Source organism: Trachemys scripta, chromosome 7 (genome assembly GCF_013100865.1).
Source record: "Trachemys scripta elegans isolate TJP31775 chromosome 7, CAS_Tse_1.0, whole genome shotgun sequence".
Taxonomy (NCBI): domain Eukaryota; kingdom Metazoa; phylum Chordata; order Testudines; family Emydidae; genus Trachemys; species Trachemys scripta.
The window spans coordinates 109,927,409-109,947,882 of NC_048304.1; the positions used below are offsets into that span (position 1 = coordinate 109,927,409).

Sequence of the window (20,474 nt, forward strand, 5' to 3'; positions counted from 1 at the left end):
TAGGAAGGTGGTGAAGCACTGGAATGGGTTACTTAGGGAGGTGGTAGAATCTCCTTCCTTAGAGGTTTTTAAGGTCAGGCTTGACGAAGCCCTGGCTGGGATGATTTAGTTGGGGATTGGTCCTGCTTTGAGGGATGATTTAGTTGATGGGGTTGGACTAAATGACCTCCCGAGGTCCCTTCCAACCCTGATATTCTATGATTCTATGATAAACCTGAAATCTCACCCCTCTTTGGGATAGTTTGTAGTCATTTCTACAGCAATCAATGCTGATGTAGCACACCAAGGCTGCAACACCAGATGAGAAGAAACCAATAAATGAAGATAAACTTTTGAAAACAGGAAGATCTGTATTAAAAATCCTAAAAGTAATCAAGAAAACTTAACAAAAATATCAAATATGGATACTAAATTATTCCACCAATTATCAATTGCTCTGAAATACACACCACATAGGCACTTCTTGAGGGCTCTATACATTTTCTCCCATATGCAAGATATTGTTCCCTTGCAAAATCTCTACCTTCTAGTCATCTTTTTTTTGTTGATCCAAGGGAATCTCAATAATCTCTCTATGGGCTTTTGTGCCCCCCAATTTCAACTGTTGTTTGCTTTTAATATTTCAGATGATCCTTTGTCTTTTCCCTCCTTTGTCTTTTTATAACAACTATGATTTACAAGGACTGTTTGTTCCACTACAGCTAAAACTTTAAACACACTCACAGGACATTCAAAGCTTATGGGTTCCATAGCAACTGAAACTCTAGCAAATGTTGCAAGACAGAGATAAAGACAAGGTTATGTAATGAAAGTTTTACATAGGCACAAGAGAAACAGTTACGGCTGCTGTGAAAATAGTCTTGAATTTTCTGATTTGTGCTTTTAAAATATCTTCCATCAGGTTATCCAAAGTTAATCACTTGCATTTAACTTCTTAATGGTTCTAGGTATTCTGTAAAATCAACTTTTTCCACATAAAAAAAATCACTGATTTAACTACACTTGATGTCGCATCGCCACCTTCACTAAGCTTGAGTGTATACTTGCTTCATTATGTATCTGCACGTTCTTTTAATACCATTTACCACAACTATGTTTGTTGTGGGTAGCAAGCAAGGCAGAATCAACAGCCTGGTGCAATTAGCCATATTTCAGAGATAATTTAGAGACACTTTCCCATTGTTTATTGGGTACACAGTATGTTGCTTTTCTAATGAATTATGTTTTAAGTTTATTTTGCTTGGCCTTCAGAGGCATCGACTTTCCTAGAAATAAATTTAAATTAATCCTATCCATCGATCAGTTATAAAATAAAGCTGTTTATCTTGTTTAGCTTGGCTGTTTTAATACAATATCCATATCTGTTCTTAATTATTTTTGACAGTTCTTTCATAGATAGGAGACAGTGAATTATAACTTCTGTATACTTGCCCTTAACATGTCTTGGGGCAGTGAGATTGGATACATGAATCTTCTAGACATGTCAGACACCAGGGGAAAAAAAAAATCAAACTGACAGAGCACTTAAGTGATAGTTTAGGATCCAATAGCACATACACAAAAATCATTCACCTTGAAGAAATACTGAAGTTGATTTTAAGAGTCCATTCCCTCTCTCCCAATAGCATTTTTAATAAAGTCTATCTGAGTAAGCATAAATTGTTTCTTGTTTATCAGATTAAACGTCTGTAAAATTGAGCTGAATTTAGAAGCAGTTTTTCAATCAATATAGCAACACACATATGCTGACAGTCTAGCTTCACACATACACCTTTCTCCTCATTCATGCAGAGTAGCTTCTAGAAGATTTCAACAGATTATAGCTCTCTCCCAGGAGTTTCATGCAGAACACAGTGGGGCAATGTTTTCTTCCCAGGATATTGCTCTTCAAGATTTCAACTTAAATTGTCATATACAAACATTGTGTCTAATGGTCATGTGGCACATTTTTTTAAAAATAGTGGGGAATATTGCACTCAATGCCCCTCATATGCCTTAGAGTATTTCAGCATGTCACTTGAAGGTACCTTCAAGCTTTTGTAGTTTGTGAAGTCCAGTCCCGCACCATCAATGAGAGATGTCTGTTGAGGTGAAGTAGGACTCTTCCTCAACCCATATTGAGTGGTTCCATAAAGGTTACCTTTAATATTATGTTGTGTTTTGTAGCATATAAAATACTGAACACATTTCAGAACCACTGAATATTGGGAGAGGGAACAGAACCATGCCTGCCTTACTCTACGCAGTTTTCCTACTCTAGTACCGACAAGTGGGCATTAAAATAAGGGAAAAGTCAAATTATGTTTTAATACACATTGCAAAATACTACTTATTTTTAGTTGTTAAAGGAACAAACAGCATGGCACCAGCTTCGAGAGGGGCTTTCATTTTAAAGACAGCCTATATGAACACAGTACATGCGTTTGTTCAAACATAAGATAACAAAGGACACCTGAAAAGGGATATCAGAGATGAACACACAGTCTTATATTCAAATAGTGTCCTTAAAAGAAAAGTGGTTGCCATCTTAGAAGACCTTGTGTAGCAAGGATTCATGGCTTCCAAGATGGTCTCACTTTTAAAGTGATAATGCTATATGCATGTGTACAAACAAGGCCAGACCCCAACTCCACTGGAATCACTGGAAATCTTTCCATTGGCTTTCATGGGCTTTGATCAGTCCCATATACTATTTTAAATTCTATCCTTAGATAAATGTTTACAGAATGTAGGTGCTGAGAGCTGTATAGAAATCAGGTCATTCTTAGCACAGTAGCTAAAATGGGGACACAGTTGCTGTGAGAATCCCATGCAGAAATAACTTGGTGTCTCTAAAAAGAGTTATTTAAATTGTGGCTTTGAGGATTCAGGGCAGGGGGTGAAGAAAAAAAAAAAAAAAAAAAAACACTCACCTCTCCAGCTTTTTCTCAATAATGGGCACATCTAATCCCATAGCTTGCTTCGTGATTCGCAGCATCTCTGCAATACACTGAAGGGTGTCTGAAATCCAGTTAGCAGACTGTCAGATTCTCCTAAATATAAACTTTTTAAAACCCCACATTTTAACAAATCTAATTTTAGAGGCAGTTTGTCAATTAATTAAATGTGTTAAATCTCTCAATTTTTTTAAACTGTTATACCCCAAAAGTTGTGATTTCCTGATGTAAAGCTCAAAGTGGGAGTAGACGATCCTCTTCCCTTCCCATGTCCTGGTACTGATAGGTTAGAAAAGCATTCAGAAAGGAATCTTTACCGTAACTACTCAATTTAGGGAGAGGGAGGGAAGGGGAGAAAGTATACGGATTATATTGACAGACACGGATATTTATTTTAATTCTCATTGACATCAAATTTGGAGTTACGGGTAGGAAGTAGGATTTTTCGGCTGATAAGTGTTCTGTTAACCAAGTTAAACAAAATACCAAGGACTTTAGTCATGGATTACACTGATTTAATCCATACTCATCAGCATCAGTGACCTTGTTTAACATTCATCCTATCCTAAACATGAATAGCAGAACAAACTCAGACAGCCATTGTCCAGACCCTAGAAGGAAAATTGCTGTTTTAAGCTAACCAAATCTGAATTTACCCTGTCATTTTTTAGTAAGTGAGGTGGCATCACAATTTAGTATCCACACAGTGAACCACGGTAAGACACATTCTCTTTCCACCTGTAAAATGGGAATATAATTAAAAACTTACCCTCCTTTGCGAACTGGTCGAGATCGATAGATTAAAAGGGTTATATAAAAGATAAGCTTTAGTATATTGAACATGATTGTGTGTTATGGAAAATGTATATTTGTTACCTTTTCCATCTTCTTCAGGGTTGCGCATCACAGCTCTGAGAGTATGAAAATATCCACTTGTTTCATTGTATTTATAATGCAACCTCATGCAAGAGAACTTGGGCTTTCCAAAAAGGGTGGGTTCAGGACCTGAGAAATAAGCCAGATATCCACATTTTTGGGAGGGCGAGGAGTGTTCTTTCATGAAATAGTGGAACAAATATTGCAAAATTGTCAGCATATATATTATAAATATCCATTAGCTACTCTATCTCTGGCATATAAAGAAGAGAATTTGGTTCTAGGTGAAGATACTATCTGGAATAATTTTTCTGGTAGAATGATGGAAACGCAGCAGGTTTTCTATAGAGATAACCTGCTGCTTTTCCATCATTCTACCAGAAAAATTATTCCAGATAGTATCTTCACCTAGAACCAAATTCTCTTCTTAATATCCATTAGCTACTCTATCTCTAGGACAAATACTAGCAAGAATGACAGGGAAGAGAAAGAAGATTAACCCTATCCCAAGTCACTCAGCAAAAACAAGCACTTTAAGAATACATGTCTCTGGTTCCAGTAAGAATGTAAGAAATTTTAATGTATTGCATTGTGGTTCATCAACACTAAACCCTGCCTTTGCAAAGATGTGGCTAAACAAAGCCATTTTATCCAGAGTTCGAATTAAACCTTGCAAATATTGAGTCTCAACCCAAACCATCTCACTCTTCAGATCCACATTTTACAATAGGCTCTGGAAAAAGTTCTTCCCGAGATGTGCATATTATATGAGCCTATGAAAGTTCATAGAAATTACAGTATATGCTCATATAAAGAATGGAAACTCAGAATCACGATAAAGAGAAACTAGCATCCTCATGAAGAATGAGATTGCTGGCCAGGTCACTGGTGCAAAAGAACATTCATATATCTCCTTCACATTGTATATCTGCCTCCACATTGAAGATGAAGCGATGAAATGACAATAAGCAAAAGACACAATACAGGACTTAAAGTCAAGATGATTGAATCTATCCTACTACACAATGCCTCCTGATTTCATTCTCTCCAGGGAAACAATATAAAAAGACCTCAGCAACTATGGTGAAAATACAGATAACATTTAGGCTAGTGGCATCCATAACTAGAACTCTGGATTCCGTCCTTTAGACATTACTTCCTTTAGCAGCCAACTAAATTCTCGTATAACTGTTTACTTGGCGCTCTAATCTGGCTAATTCTTAACTAGAGACAAGGATTACATTTTCAGCCAACAACTTCAAAAAGCAAAAGAACAACAATAAAAAGCTGAATGGATAATATGTCTATGGAGCACAGTTTTGGAAGATGTCCAATTGTGAGCAGTCCCTACCAATTACAATGAATGCATTTAAAGAGTTTCTAGCATTTTGAAAGAAAACTAAATGATTTTAACAATATTCCCCTTTTAAGTAGAAGGAATCTCTCTTGAATTGTTAAAATCTTTCAAAACAGAAGAGACTGTTTGAAGTGCAACCATTGTATCTCTGCTATTTACCACAGGCCTTATGAAAGAAAGAATACAAGAGCAGAAACATGAACCTGAAAACTCCGCAGAAAGGCATCTAATCAAGCAGTCCTCTCAGAACAGACCATGACACCTTTGAAACTTTTCAGCATGTGATGCAACTGGCCATAGAATATATTTTGTTTTTGATTTGGTTCAGACATCTAATTGCTGAAATAATTTGACAAAATTAAGCAAATACTTAAATTTGTTTCAATAAAGTTTCTTTGAAAACCATGTACTCAAAAATTGTTCCTTTTCTATTATGCATTATTATGTGAGCTCACTGGAAACAGAGAGAGGTATACCCTGGAATTGACTATTATTGTAAACTTAGAGGAATCTGAAATGTGTTCTCAGAGAATACTGGGTATGGAACATAGAGGTTATGATCTGAAACCCTAACCAGCACTGGAGACATTGCCATTTTCCTTTTCAAATAGTACTGCAAGTAATCTGACAGAATCCAGGGTGGGCAAAGGGAAGAGAAAAACTACTTAATGGATGCTCAGTCTGGTTATACACCACCAGTGAGACAGCAAACTTCTGCTAGAGTCCGAACTACATGAAAGTTTTAAAAATCATCTGAAAGATATTGCAACTGCATGCATTATCTGTGGGGACCATTTTGTGTTAAGAGTATTAACGCTTTATGTAACACTGTGGGACGGGGATTATAGAATCATAAAAATGGAGGGCCAGAAGGGACCTCAAGAGTCCAGTCCCCTGCACTCCAGGCAAGACTAAATAATAACAAGACCATTCCTAACTGGTGTTTGTCCAACCTGTTCTTAAAATCCTCCATTGATGGAGATTTTATTCCAGTAGAAGCCTATTCCAGAGCTTAACTATCCTTATACACCTCTACCCCGATATAACACGAATTCTGATATAACGCAGTAAAGCAGTGCTCTGGGGGCAGGGGGCTGCGCACTCCGGCGGATCAAAGCAAGTTCGATATAATGCCATTTCACCTATAACGCGGTAAGATTTTTTGGCTCCCGAGGACAGCGTTATATCGAGGTAGAGGTATAATTAGAATTTTTTTCCAATATCTAATCTAGATCCTCCTGGCTGCAGATTAAGCCCATTACTTCTTGTTCTATCTTCAATGGACATGGAGAACAATTAATCATAGTCTTCTTTATAACAGCCCTTAACATATCTGAAGACTGTTATTAAGTCCCCTCTCAGCCTTCCCTTCTCAAGACTAAATATGTCCAGTTTTTTTAACCTTTCCTCATAAGTCTGGTTTTCTAAACCTCTTATCATTTTTGTTGCCCTCGTCTGGGCTCTCTTTTCAACCTGTCCACACCTTTCCTAAAGTGTGGTGCCCAGAGCTGGACACAGTACTCCAGCAGAGGCCTCACCAGTGCTGAGTAGAGCGGGACAACTCCTGTTTCCAACATACAACACTCCTATCAATCTCCAGAATGTATTTCACAACTGCATCACACTGCTAACTCATTCACACTGCTGGATCCCCAGATCCATTTCAGCAGTATTACCACCTAGCTAGTTATTCCTATTTGTAGCTGTGCATTTGATTTTTCCTTCCTAAGTGAAGTACTTTGCACTTGTCATTATTGAATTTCATCTAGTTAATTTCAGATCAATTCTCCAAATTTGTCCAGATCATTTTGAATTCTAATCCTCTCCTCTAAAGTGCTTGCAACCCCACCCAGCTTGGTGTTATCCACAAATTTTATAAGCATACTCTCCACTCCATTATCCAAGACATTAATGTGAAACTGGATTATTAGGGATGTCACAGTGAAGGCAAGGAATTGTGCAGCCTTAAAACGCCCCCAACCAGAAAGGGGCAAGACAAGGGCCCCTACCCAGAGACAGGTGATGACTGGAGACCTGACTTGGCACTTCCGGAGAGGACCACAGGAAGGTGTGAGGGAGGGGGGAATATATAGATGCAATTACCCTGAAACTGTGACCCCATCTAGAGATACCTACTGTACAGTGAGGAAATAGCCTTCGTACTCATAGCATCGTTTGGCAACAAGTGTGGAACCCTACCTAAGAGAGTATCTTCAAGGAACAGGGCCAACATGTAATGAAGTGTAGTTTTTTTTTTTTCAATTCTTACCTATTTCTATTTTCTCCAAGGCTTCGAGGCTTAGTCTTTGATACTGATTTACTTTGTCAACTTCATCATCATAACTAGACAGAGAAAACAGTCAATGTCCAAAGTTAGATATCTATTTACTCACATCTAAAAACAATTATTGTGTAGCACAAAGCTGTTAAAAATAAAGTGATTCTGCATATAAATAGGGTATGTTTATTAACAGAATACAGCACATGAAGAATGAAGAAAAAAACAGTGACTTACTACGCCACATAGTAGGAAGAGTTCGAAAGCAGCAGTAGAACATCCACATCTTTGTGAGTAGCATCAATGAGGCTATGAAACAAGTAGGCAAATATACACAATTGTTTAGTGATACAGCTGCAACTGATAGGCATTTTGCAGACATTATGTTTTAGATGGAAAAAGATATGACCACAATACCAAAATAAAAAAGGAATTCAAGTAATTATAACTGTGAATGGGCTAGATGTAATTACTGCATAATATGCTGTGTGTTTATCTGTCCATGTTACAGTTTTCAATAAAAATACACCAGCACAATACAAATATAATTTTGAAGAGCAAAATATTCTGTGAGGTATATAAATAAAGTGCATCAATAACACCAAGACAAATTTGCCTGGCTGAAGCTACAAATGAGGTTGGGTAGGATCATGCAACTGGGCTTGTGGAAGAGGCAATGTTCATTCCCACCTGAAGGTGTTGGACATTCTTAAGGATTGGTAAGGGGATATGAAGCTTTCACCTTGAGGTCAGCAGTAAGTCATGTCCACATATTTATTAATGTTAGACTGCTGTTTCATGGCTTTTTTTTTTTTTTTTTTTTTTTTTTTAACAAAGCTATGACAGTCCAAAGTTAATTTCTTTTGTAGACTCAGCTCAGTTCCTAGGAGATAGTTATTCACAGCAAAAAAAAAAAAAAAGTATCATAATTGAATTGACTTTTTCCTGACAGTCTCAGAGGCTAAAGGTTAACCTAGTAGGAGACAGAACCACCCTTTTATATTTATAGGTCACCTCACCTGAACAAGTTTGAGGCACATTGGCACAATGGAAGTCTGCACTCCTACTGTCCTTGTTGTGCCTGCTCTGTGGTTAACAAGAGGACACCAGGCTTTCACAAATCTTAAATTCACTTAATCAGATATAGCTCCATTACACTGCAAGTTATAGGTATACAGCATACCTCAGCTTGAAAGCGATAAGGGTAACATACCTACTCTCAATATCCACAAATGGCTGAGAATTCTCTTTATGGTGCCTGCCACACTTAAAAATCGAACAGACTTAGGGCTTGTCTACTTTACCCCTGGATTGACGGGCAGCGATCGATCCAGCGGGGGTCAATTTATCGCATCTAGAGTAGATGCGATAAATCGACCGCTGAGCGCTCTCCCGTCGATTCTGGTACTCCACCAGAGCGAGAGGCGCAGGCAGAGTCAACGGGAGAGCATCAGCCATCGACTTACCATGGTAAGTAGATCTAAGTACATCAACTTCAGCTACATTATTCACGTAGCTGAAGTTGCGTAACTTAGATCAATCCCGCCCCAGTGTAGACCAGGCCTAAGAATGGCTACATGGCCAGGTGATGTCTCCCAGAACTAGTTATATTACGCGCCCATTTTAAGGGTACTTAAGAGAATACATTTAAGAAATTGTTACCACATTAATCCCCTTCTGCATTCAGTATAAATCACATTTTAAAGTGATTTGTAGGATACACATATTACCTGAGGACATGGTCACTTTCTGTAAAAGTCTTCATTTGCAACATGCTTAGAGTATGGATGTATCAACTATCAAAGCTACAAATAAATTTAAGTAATTTAACAGGTTATTTAATAATTGTGAAAGACTCCATGTTGGCAGATGACCAACAGAAAATCAATAAATTGTAATCTTGTTCTGCATACCTTGGGTCACAATCAATAAGTGCCCATCCACCATGGAATTTTTCATCATCTGGTAAGAGTAGTTTCATGTAACTTTGCAATAGCTGGCTGATCAGTTCCTGATGGCTTCTCAGTGTCTCCTTGTGCAGTGCTTCATGCTCTTTCTCTTTTGTAAATATGGAATAAAGATCCTCAGTCACAGGGATACCTTGCATCAAATCTAGACAGCAAATATAGAAGATAAATATGAGGAACAAATATAAATAACTAGAGACATACATACAGAAGCAGTCTCTCAGCACCTTAGCGTACGGCTTTGAATAAGCTTTACGCTCCAAAACTTGGGGGTTTACAATACAGTAGAACCCTTATTTTACAAGCTAATTTGGGGACTGAGGAGTTCATAAATTTAAGAAGTTCATAAACATCTCAAAATTACAGGAGACAGGGTGTATGACACTTTCTTCTTGTCCTCCAAACCACTGCAAAGTGATTTCCAATGTATTGAAGGCATCAGAATGTGAAAGGATATTGACTTGTTCTTTACAGACATCACTTAAGTTATGTGATTTTTTTCCCCCATTTTAAAAACTGTTTTGTATAACTGGTTGTTCGGAGGGTTGGTATGTATAAAAATCGAGGTTATACTGTATGGTGGATCTGAAGGACTGTACCGTCACTCAACATCTCCTAAATATATGCTTGTCTTAATATCATACAATGAAGTATCAACAAGGTTATTTTACTCAGAAAAATTTAGCTATAACCATTTCTTAAAAAACAAATAATTACTAGAAACAGTTTCCAAGAAGAAAGTTTATTCTAATTATATTGTACGAATGGGATAAATGGATAAAGTCAAACTGCTGGTACATCTTAAGTCACCTAGACAAAATGAGGTTATGGCCATATAATCCTACTCAGTGAACTGGCATCTACTACAATGCACTTAAGCCTTGTTGCATAAAGTGTAAGTCACACACAGACTGTGATAACATATATTTGCTTACCTTTTTGAAAGCACAAGTCACAGGAAGACAAGATATTTTCAGTCACAAAAGCAGACAAATGTGCAACAATTCAGCTGAAAATAGATTTATACTTTCCCCTTACCTATGACTGCTTGCCTATAAGCATCCCTGAAGCGATTCAAGTAGTATCTGTTTGCAGAATTGACTCCATCTTTCATTACTCCTGCCAGTTTCCTTTCGCCAGTTCTTGTGAAGTCACCCTGTTACACAGAAACACTCCTTTGAACATTTAATTAGCCAAGTGTGTGGCATTTAAATAACAACCCTCTCAGTTCTCAAAAAGCCGTTTTGGAGGTTAGTGTACATACTGCATAACTGAATGAGTGAAATTTCAGGTAATTAAATTTAAGTTGCTAGTCTGTATATACAAAATAAAGATATATTGAGAATAATAGAAAGTATTTCCTTTACCTGCAAAACATAAAAATAGATTTACAAATATAGTTCAAGGAATGTTTGAATCTGGAGAATCTTAAAAAATGCTGTTGACAACCAGGTTCATAGCATTTTAACATAAATTATACCTACCAAGAAATCATTTCTATCAATTCATAGAATAAATGTCTCGGACACAAGTTCAAAGTAATATGAATCAAGGTCGCACTTAGACTGCATGGATTGTACATGCACAACAATAAGTTTCAAGTCTTAAGAGAGACTAAAAGAAAGGATAAATATTCAGCCTACTGATTTCTATCTGTTAATATTAGGATAGGTCACCTAGGATTTTTTTTTAATTAAAATCAATAAAGGCATCACTATTCTTCAGGCTTGTTTGACATACACCATTCTCCATCATTGGAGATTTTTAAGAGCAGGTTAGACAAACACCGGTCAGGGATGGTCTAGATAATACTTAGTCCTGCCATGAGTGAAGGGGACTGAACTAGATGACTTCTTGAGGTACCTTCCAGTCCTATGAGTCTAGGATTCTTTTTTGGGGCATTGCTCAAAGTGAGGCTTAGAATCTTTTGGCTTCTATTGTTAATATGAGCCAAGCACCATGCACGGAGGGACAATAAGCGCCCTTTAAGTCAGTCATCTACCACCAAATAGCAGCCCTCATAACCAACCATGCTCCTCAGTAAGCAGTTGACTTGTCTAGGGCCTGCAGCATCAGGAGTTAAAATTCTTTAGAGCAAAGAGTTTTGCCAGTGTCACTCCTAGATCTTACTTCATGAGAGGATCCTCGCAGAAAATTGCCCTGATTTTCAGAGCTGCTGTGCACCCACAAAGCCAACAGGAACTAGTGGTGTGCTGCACCTCTGAAAATCAGGTCAGTTATCTTTAAAGAAAAATATGTTTCAAGAGTATTTAATTTTTAGGATCCTAAGAAATTTAACCATTGGAAGATTGCTTAAATTGGTTTCCAGGTGAATAACTTGACTCTCAAAATACAAGCATCTTTGTGTAAACTAACTGAAAACAAACCAATCTTTGTACTCCAATCTATTTGCTTGACAGGCACAAATTAAAGATATGATAGAGGGAAAAAACAAATCAATAGTTTATTCAATGAAGGCTCTAGCCAGGCAGCCTTATTAATTTATTAAGTGACTACAAAGTGCTGTAGCAAACAAAAATAAAGACCATTCCTACCCTGAGGAGCGTACAATTACAGAAGATTGGCTAATAACAGTGCAATCTGCTGATAACATACAGGCCCCACAATACCAGGGGCTGGGAGCACTGGAAAGATTTCACCAGTGTTTGTGTGTCTTAAGAGCAATTTGTTTAGCTCTTTAATGATCCCTTGTAAAAATAAATGGAGCAGCCTCTACCAGCTGTGAGAAGTACAGAACCCTCAATTCTAGTGTTGGCAGGTAAAAAGCATTTCAAGTTCACCTACAACATTAAAAAACAAATACTTTATGGATTATTTTTCTATTATTTAATGATAGCTGGTTGATTCTTCTCACCGTAGCTAGAAAGGCAGACTATCATCTGCTATCTATCAAGTTCTTCAGCACATGTGTTTTGAAATACTATGAATGTATTCTGCTGAAATGTAACTCAAAAGGTTGTTAAAACAGATTTTCAGTTTCAATATTAATTCAATTCTTACACTTTTCTTCTCTTTAAAACAGAGTCAAGCTATTTAACAACAGCAGTGTCACGAGCTGAAGAATGCTGGCAATTTGGGCAAAACTAGACATTCACTCCATGGGTCCAAGAAGTGTTTATCCAATTGTCTAATGTCATTCTGTAGAAATCCCCCAAGAGTCCACAGGTCTCTAAGAATTGTATAGAAGGAATCACACTTCAGCTGATTTTACTGTGATTTTTATGTGCATCTTTTAAAACCAATGAACTAAATGACTCCTACTGCATATTGCATAATAATTTAGATCACGAAACTTAACAAGGTACGCATTACACTATGTTTTTGTTTGGCTGGTTTGGGGAGGGGTTATTTTTTGGGTTTTGTTTCTTTTTTGTTTGGCTGTTTTTTTTACCTTTAAAGCTGCTGTTCCAGCATACTGTCTGCTTATGGAATCTCCATTGTTTGCCCACATTATCTGGTAGATTCTGTTGCATTTCATTGGCAAAGGCTGTTCTGGTGGCATCACACCCAACTTTTTCAGCTGGAATTTGACACATTTATTAGTGGATAAGGTCAAAATGACATTCATTCTCAAACTATATAAATTCAATAAAGAAAAAAGTAATATGGTAGACATCATTTTAGTAATAACACAATTTACTAAATTTTCTTAGTTATTTCATTTTACAATCAGAGCCAAAGGTTATAAACCTCTACCCCGATATAACACCACCCGATATAACACGAATTCGGATATAACGCGGTAAAGCAGTGCTCCGGGGGGGCGGGGCTGCGCACTCCGGCGGATCAAAGCAAGTTCGATATAACGCGGTTTCACCTATAACACGGTAAGATTTTTTGGCTCCCGAGGACAGCGTTATATCAGGGTAGAGGTGTACTGTAAAAACAAACCAACATCCTTAATTTTTAGGATTTATCCTTAAATATTTGCAGATATCAAATATTCATTCTATTTGGTTTGTCTTCAAAGGTGACATTTTTTTGAGCACAAAAAACGACCAGGTTTATTTTTTAGTGATCTAAGCAGAGAAAACTCCTAATTTTTACCCCAGGCAGCCAGCCATAGGTCAAGTTTTTGTTTTTCCTCCTCTGAGCATGCCATGAGGAAAGCCAAAAGGCACAAAGGAGAAAGACCACAGGGGGGGGGGGGGGGGCAGTGTCATAGAGGTCTTACACTGAACCAAAGGAACAGCTGATTCTAATACTGCTAATCCAATGTAATTAGCAGGTGCCACATGGAAAAGAAATGCATTTGTTGAGCCAGGTGGAAGCTACTGACCTAGCATTAATGAGAAAGTAAGGAACTAGAAAAGCAAGAAAAACAAAGCAAGCTTTAAGATTTCAAGCTAGCTGGCTAAAGATGGTCTCAGAGAGGAGCTGTTTTTCAGCCCAGTACCCATTAAGATAGCTCTGGTACTGGTGAGGATTTTGTTTTAGGCCATTTGCTGACATGTTGAAGAAAAGAATAGTTACTCACTTACTCGTAACTTGTTCTTTGAGATGCATGCATATGTCCATTACACTATGTGTGCGCATGTCTTGTGCGCTAGTGTCAGAGTTTTCCCTAGTGATACCTACAGGGCACTGATGCCTGAGCCTTAAGCTCCTCATGCTCAAAGGAGGAGAGTATAAAATGTGGAACTGCTCTGCCCTTCCTTCAGTTCCTTCACACCAGACCCCATGTTGGGGAAGGAGGGTGAGTCATGTAATGGACATATGCAACACACCTCAAAAAGAGCAACTGAGATAATAGTTCTGGTGACCCTAATGTCAGTCTCTTCTCCCGAAAATGTTAAAGACATGCCTCCCAATCCAAGAACTATTCAGAAGTTTAAACATTTAGGGGCATATGCACATTCCCAGGCTCCAGAAGATCCTGTTGCCTTCATAACTTAACAAGTTCTAGGTTATTTTCCAATGAGCTTCGCTGGGTTAAATCACAAGTGTGACTTTTTCCTTTAGACTATTTTCTTACAGTCTAAATGCTAAAATGTCATTTGTGGACAAGAATAGAATTTGTATTAAAAATTCTTTATCGATTTGAGAAGTGTTATCAAATTTCCAGCATAAAGACAATGAGTCATATGCTCCTGGGAAATGTGACAAGTTTACAGGCAACTGGAGTTCTCTGAATACCGTGCTTCTGCGGGTCTGTACTGTAGGAGTCATACCGTGCCTAACAACCGTAAAACAATTCTAAAGTATATTAACCGCGGGGTGGGATGGGGGGGGGGGGCAGTGTCACAGATCTACTGTTCCAATGTTATCGCAGAAGGCCCCACTCCATAACTCAATCTCAAGCAGTATGTCTACACTGCAATTAGACACCCGCAGCTGGCTCATGCCAGCTGACTCGGGCTCGTGCGACTCAGACTAAGGGACTTTTTTTACACTGTTTAATTGCAGTGTAGATGTTAGGGCTAGGGCTGCAGCCTGACCCCGGGACCCTCCCACCTTGCAGGGTCCTAGAGCCCACACTCCAGCCCAAGCCCAAATGCTACACCACAATTAAACAGCCCCTTAGCCCAAGCTCCACAAGCCAAAGTTAACTGGCATGGATCAGCTACAGGTTTTTAACTGCAGCGCAGACATATCCCAGGACTCTAACCTAAGATTTCTTGAAAGATTATCTTGCTTTGATTATTTGGAGACAGAAGAGTCCAAGAATCAGAGGCAAGATGCTAGAAGGAAAAATCAAATCAATCCTTGTTGTACAACCAAAATCATATGGTCAGGATTCCTTGCTGCAGATGACATTGGATACTGGCAGCACCTGTTTTCATAGTCAGATCAATTTATTATTTATACAAAGGGCCAGCTTGCCTTTATCCTTTAACTCAAGCACATCACAGAGCTTTTTCACCTCTTCCTGCACTGCATTTTGAATTTTCATGCACCATCATCTACTTAACATCCTCTTCAGGCTGAAGATATAACCAAGGTTGTGGCTCCAAAGGTGGAAGCAGATGATTGTTGAACTATAAGAAAGCTCCTCAATCATCTCCTCCTCCTCCTCCTATTTGGAAATGCCATCTCTGCAAGGGACAGATTCATTCCAGAAGGGAATGATCTGTCAACTATCTGTTTAGGATACCTGGAAAGATGGAGAATGATTGTTTCTCTATGGTCAAGGAGAATGAGCTCTCAGGCACAGCAAGCACTTAAAATGCTGTTCGATGAGATATTTTATTCTCAAGTGCCTGAAACTAAAGTACATCTCTGGACCCACTCATTTTTCTACCTATACCTAATTTTGTAAAAGAAAAAAGTATACACCAGTGATAGTCACTGCCTATGAATTAATGAACAACTACAAATCTACACAATAAAACTGAGATAATAGTTCTGGTGATCCTAATGCCAGTCTCTTTTCCTGAAAATGTTAAGGACATGCCTCCCAATCCAAGAACTATTCAGACGTTTAAACATTGGGAATGTGCATATGCCCCCAAGTTTCAAGAAGATCCCGTTACCTTCATAACTTAACAAGTTCTAGGTTATTTTCACTCACAACAATGCTGATAATCTTTTCATTTAAAAAAAAAATCTAAGATATTTAGCACTTTAAAATTTACAAGTCATACGTGCCTGCTGTTCCATGACCACTCTTGCAATAGCAGCCTGGACTACATTGGTCCGATCCAGACAGTCCATACAGTTAACACGAAAAATTCCTTCTTGTTTACAAATCACACCAGCTTGATCAACCCTTTCAAAGGTGGTAAAAAAATAGAAGAGGTAAAATGCTTATTGAGAGATCTTAAAAGAACTGATCAGTCCATGCAAATAAAATAGAAAATTTAAGTTAGAAAACTTGTTTCTACTAGACTAAACCATGGAATATTCATTTCAGTTTCATTCAAACATCCCAGCTACACTCCATTAGAACTGTGTGAAGTTTTTCAGACAAATAGTTTATTCGCTGAAAAATGCAGTTTCTGTCTACCTGAAGCTTCCTGCAAATTTGTCAAAAACTTTGGGTCGGGGGAAGAACATACGAATCATTCATAAAACAAAACAGTCAGAGGAGGCGGTAGTAGTGGTGTCCACCTTAACTTTTAGCCCAGTGGTTAGGGCTGGGATGTGGGAGACCCAGACTCAATTCTCCCCTCTGCTTGATGTGGAAGCAGAAACCTGAACTTGGTTGGGTCTCTCACATTACAGGAGTGTGCCCTAACTACCAGGCTATTGTCACTCACTTTTTCTCTCTAGCCCAATGGATTATTCAAGTATTTTATACATAGGAAAGAGCAGGAGATTCACCCCAGAATGTCCCATAATTTACTGGCTACGGCACTCTCCTGCAACAGGGGAGACCCATGTTCAAATTCCTGCTGCACATCAGACAGAGAGGATGAACAGAACCCGTCTCCCATAAGACAGATGAGTGCCCTAACTATTTGGCTAACAGTTAGAAGGCGAGCACCGGCACCATCACTATCCACCCATTCTAGACCTTTATTTCTTTTAACGTGAAAGAGTGCAAGTTTCATTCAACCCAAAATGAAATTCATCCACTTTTTTGATTCATCGAAACTTTTTGGAATTTTCAGATTCTGTTTGAGACAAACCAATTTTTTTCTTTCAATTTTTCAGAACTACCAGCAAACCCAAGTCAGACTAGCTGACATGAGCCCCCTTTTCAGAATAGCTACCTCCCCCTCCATTCCCCTTTGCCCACATTTCTCCACCGTTATCCTGAACATGAAAGGAAGCCCATTTACACTAAAAGTTCAATATTCTAGTACATGCACACAAATTTAATTCTTTAATGTCTATATAAAAACAATGCCAGCTTTAGAACAATCACTAACATATAGGACAATCATTCACAAAATTTCTTAAGTGTTGCAGAAAAACATCTCCCAGACACCAGTGACAATCTGACAGCACACTTCATTTATTTACACACACCAATACTGAACCATATACAAGGTAATTCATGAAAGCCACATCAACCATATATCAAAATGCATAAACATATAACCAATATACCTGGCTGGAGGTCAAGGATTTTCACTGGCTGTTCAGGGTAAGGTTGGAGCTCTATGGGTGGGGGAAATGCATGATATTTCATACATAATTTCTTTAGTTTTTTTTTCAAATTAACAACAGTGAACCTCAGGGAAGGGACAATGTTATTGGGAATTCTTTTGTTGTTAAAAGGATAGAACCGTAAGTAGAATACGTCACAACACTGACTCCAAGATGCTGATTAGTTAACCAGGAACTAGTGTTCAAGACAGGATAAGACGGGAGGGAAAAGATAATCATTGGAGAAATGTAAGGCCATAAAAATCCATCTAAACAAATATTGTTTAAAACAGTTTTTCCCCTACTCTTTCATTCAAATTTTTCTGTAAACATTGCATACCAGCCTGAGCATGCTAATACCTACCAACACCACTTCATATCAAGGATGATATCATGAATGGCATCAGTTAATGTTTGAACATTTTCAAACTTCATTCCTCTGCTAAAATAAAAAGAGAGTTCACAAAAGTAAATTAAGTTTCAACTAGAAAAATGATGCAACACCACACAAGTCAAGTACAGACAAATATAAACTGATATCTAGCTAAATTTGAAGCAGGATTTATTCACAGCAGTTCTCGGGCAATGTACAAAGTTTAGGAAAATCTTTTCAAATGTCAGTTGCAAATTAAACCATTTAAAATATACTCAAACAGCTACATTGTAGCATTGCCTATCTTCCCTCCAGCCTCTCAAGAAATCTCTTTTGATGCATTCACCTATATATGAGAGAGGATTTGGGGGGCAATTATAGTATGGTGCTAAAGCATGAACCAAAAGCAAAACAAAAAAGTGACAAATGATAAAATCTTTACATTCATGTCATTTTCATCCTGAGGGTGCTCAACAAGCCTGACAGACAATATATGTAGAGATCATATTGCCCATCACTAGAATGCAGCCGCCTCAGTACTGAAATGTAGTAGGCAATCTGCTCCAGCAACATCATAATAGGATCTAACATCCTCCTGTGTGCCCTCTGCCCTTTCCCAGCCATGTGATCCAGAAAAGGGGACCAGAGGAGCTTTTATTAATCATAGGTATTATGGAGGTGTTTAAGGGCCAACCAAGAACAGGATCACATTGTGCTAGGCACTGTACAATGTAGTAGACCGTTCCTGCCCTGAAGAACTTACAATTTAAATGGACAATACAGACAAGGGGTGCGGGGAACTCTATAACACAAAGGCAGAGTGAACAATGTGATGGCAAAAACAGTCCTGTTATTTCCATGATTTTCGGGAGTGGATTAGTTCAGAGGGAATGAGCTAAATGGAAAGAAAAGGGAAGGGTAAGGGGGCGCTGAAAGGAACGGAGTTAGAGGAACAGAGCAGGGAAGGATAGATTATAAGGGGCAGGTGTGGCGTGAAGTTTAGTTGAAGAAACTGTGAGGAAAGAGAAAAGGATTGGCGCAAACAACCAAAACACTAATGATGCTTTTTGAAACACCAAAACTGTCCAGCAGAAAACAATGGCAAGCTAAGCTATGAAAAACCCAAGTTATATTACCTTCATTTACAAGAAGCAATATTTCTCTCTCTCTCTCTTTGTGAAAATCAATGCATTTCACACACTATTAGACAATGGTTTCCCCTCCCCTCAACAACATTTCTCTCATTTTAGCAAATACCACAAGATGACATTTTAGAAAAAGTCTTCTTACCAGTGCTCATGGAAGTCAAAGGAAACATAAGTAAGGTTTGAATTGTTGTATAGTAGTACTTGTTTAAGGTAAGCATCTCCAATAATCTTCTCTCGTCCAGTCTGATCCACCAAGTTAATAATAACCTGTTCAAAAATTAAATGATTTAATAGTTTGGTAATCTTAGGGCAGGTCTACACTACCCGCCAGAATTGGCGGGTAGAAATCGATCTCTCGGGGATCGAATTATCGCGTCTCGGTGGGATGCAACAATCGATCCCCGAATCGACGCTTCTACTCCACCAGTGGAGGTAGGAGTAAGCGCCGTAGACGGGGGAGCCGCGGAGGTCGATTTGCCGCCGTCCCCACAGCGGGGTAAGTCAGCTCCGATATGTCGAATTCAGCTACACTATTTGCATAGCTGAATTTGCGTATCTTAAATCGACCCCCCCCTCCCACCTCCCCATAGTGAAGACGTAGCCTTAGTGAAGATACTTGCAGAATTACACTCTCTCTAGAAGAGAATGTACAAAACCAATTACAAAAACATGAAACAGTAAAAAAAATAAGATTTATAAATAATTGTGCTTAGCTTATCTAACACAAGGTTCTCTTCAGACACCATTTTTCCCCATTTTTGTTTTGGAACCCAAGTGATCAGGTTATGCTGATTTGACAAGCCCAATTTAAAAATTACCAAAAAGGTGGGTTTAATTACTATTTCTGGAAACTGCTGTATAATTCAGAAAATCAAGTGCTATACCTAAAGTTCTAATTTTTGATTGTCCTTTTAAAGTACTCAGATAGTTTATAAAGTATTTTTAAACTATTCACACTAGTTAAGTTTTAGTAATAAATACACTCATAAAAGAAGAAGTGCAAGCCTAAAACATACCTGTTTCTTGTAAATTTTCAGTTGTTCTTCAAAGTGTGCACAGAAATAGGGTATAGTTTCCTTTTCACCTACAATGTAGAAGCACATTGTGAAGAACTAATAATTTCCTTTCACTTGATTCATATTTAAGGTATTAACTCATATTCAAGTTCACAGTATTAGGTACCTTGGGTTAAGAAAAACCTGCATGTGCATGCAGGTAGCATGATACATTCTACAGGATCATATTAATGCACTATACGTTCTGATGTCTAACATTGACATGGTGGAGATCCAATTAATTGATATTCCACATTACTACTGTGCTACTTACTTACCATCATAGTGCAGAGGTGAGTATCTTAAACTAAAACATTCTCTTTTATACTTTGGATGCAAGCCAATCTACTCTTTCCTTTTCTTATACACACCTTTCTATGCCAGCTCCATACTTCATATGAACCTCCTTCACCTCAGAAGTATCTTAAA

At 38.1% G+C, this 20,474-nt stretch overlaps 1 protein-coding gene across 1 annotated transcript in view; it reads right to left on the reverse strand.

Moving 5' to 3' along the window:
* INPP5F (inositol polyphosphate-5-phosphatase F) overlaps nucleotides 1–20,474 on the reverse strand; it is a gene marked incomplete at its 5' end in the record, with an annotated part of 100,441 nt that overhangs the window by 6,360 nt on the left and 73,607 nt on the right. The window contains 11 exon segments of the mRNA XM_034775887.1: nucleotides 2,913–3,000; nucleotides 3,813–3,941; nucleotides 7,439–7,512; nucleotides 7,685–7,756; nucleotides 9,361–9,559; nucleotides 10,453–10,570; nucleotides 12,827–12,955; nucleotides 16,024–16,144; nucleotides 17,834–17,911; nucleotides 19,133–19,257; nucleotides 20,007–20,074. Coding sequence (XP_034631778.1) covers nucleotides 2,913–3,000; nucleotides 3,813–3,941; nucleotides 7,439–7,512; nucleotides 7,685–7,756; nucleotides 9,361–9,559; nucleotides 10,453–10,570; nucleotides 12,827–12,955; nucleotides 16,024–16,144; nucleotides 17,834–17,911; nucleotides 19,133–19,257; nucleotides 20,007–20,074 — 1,201 coding nt within the window.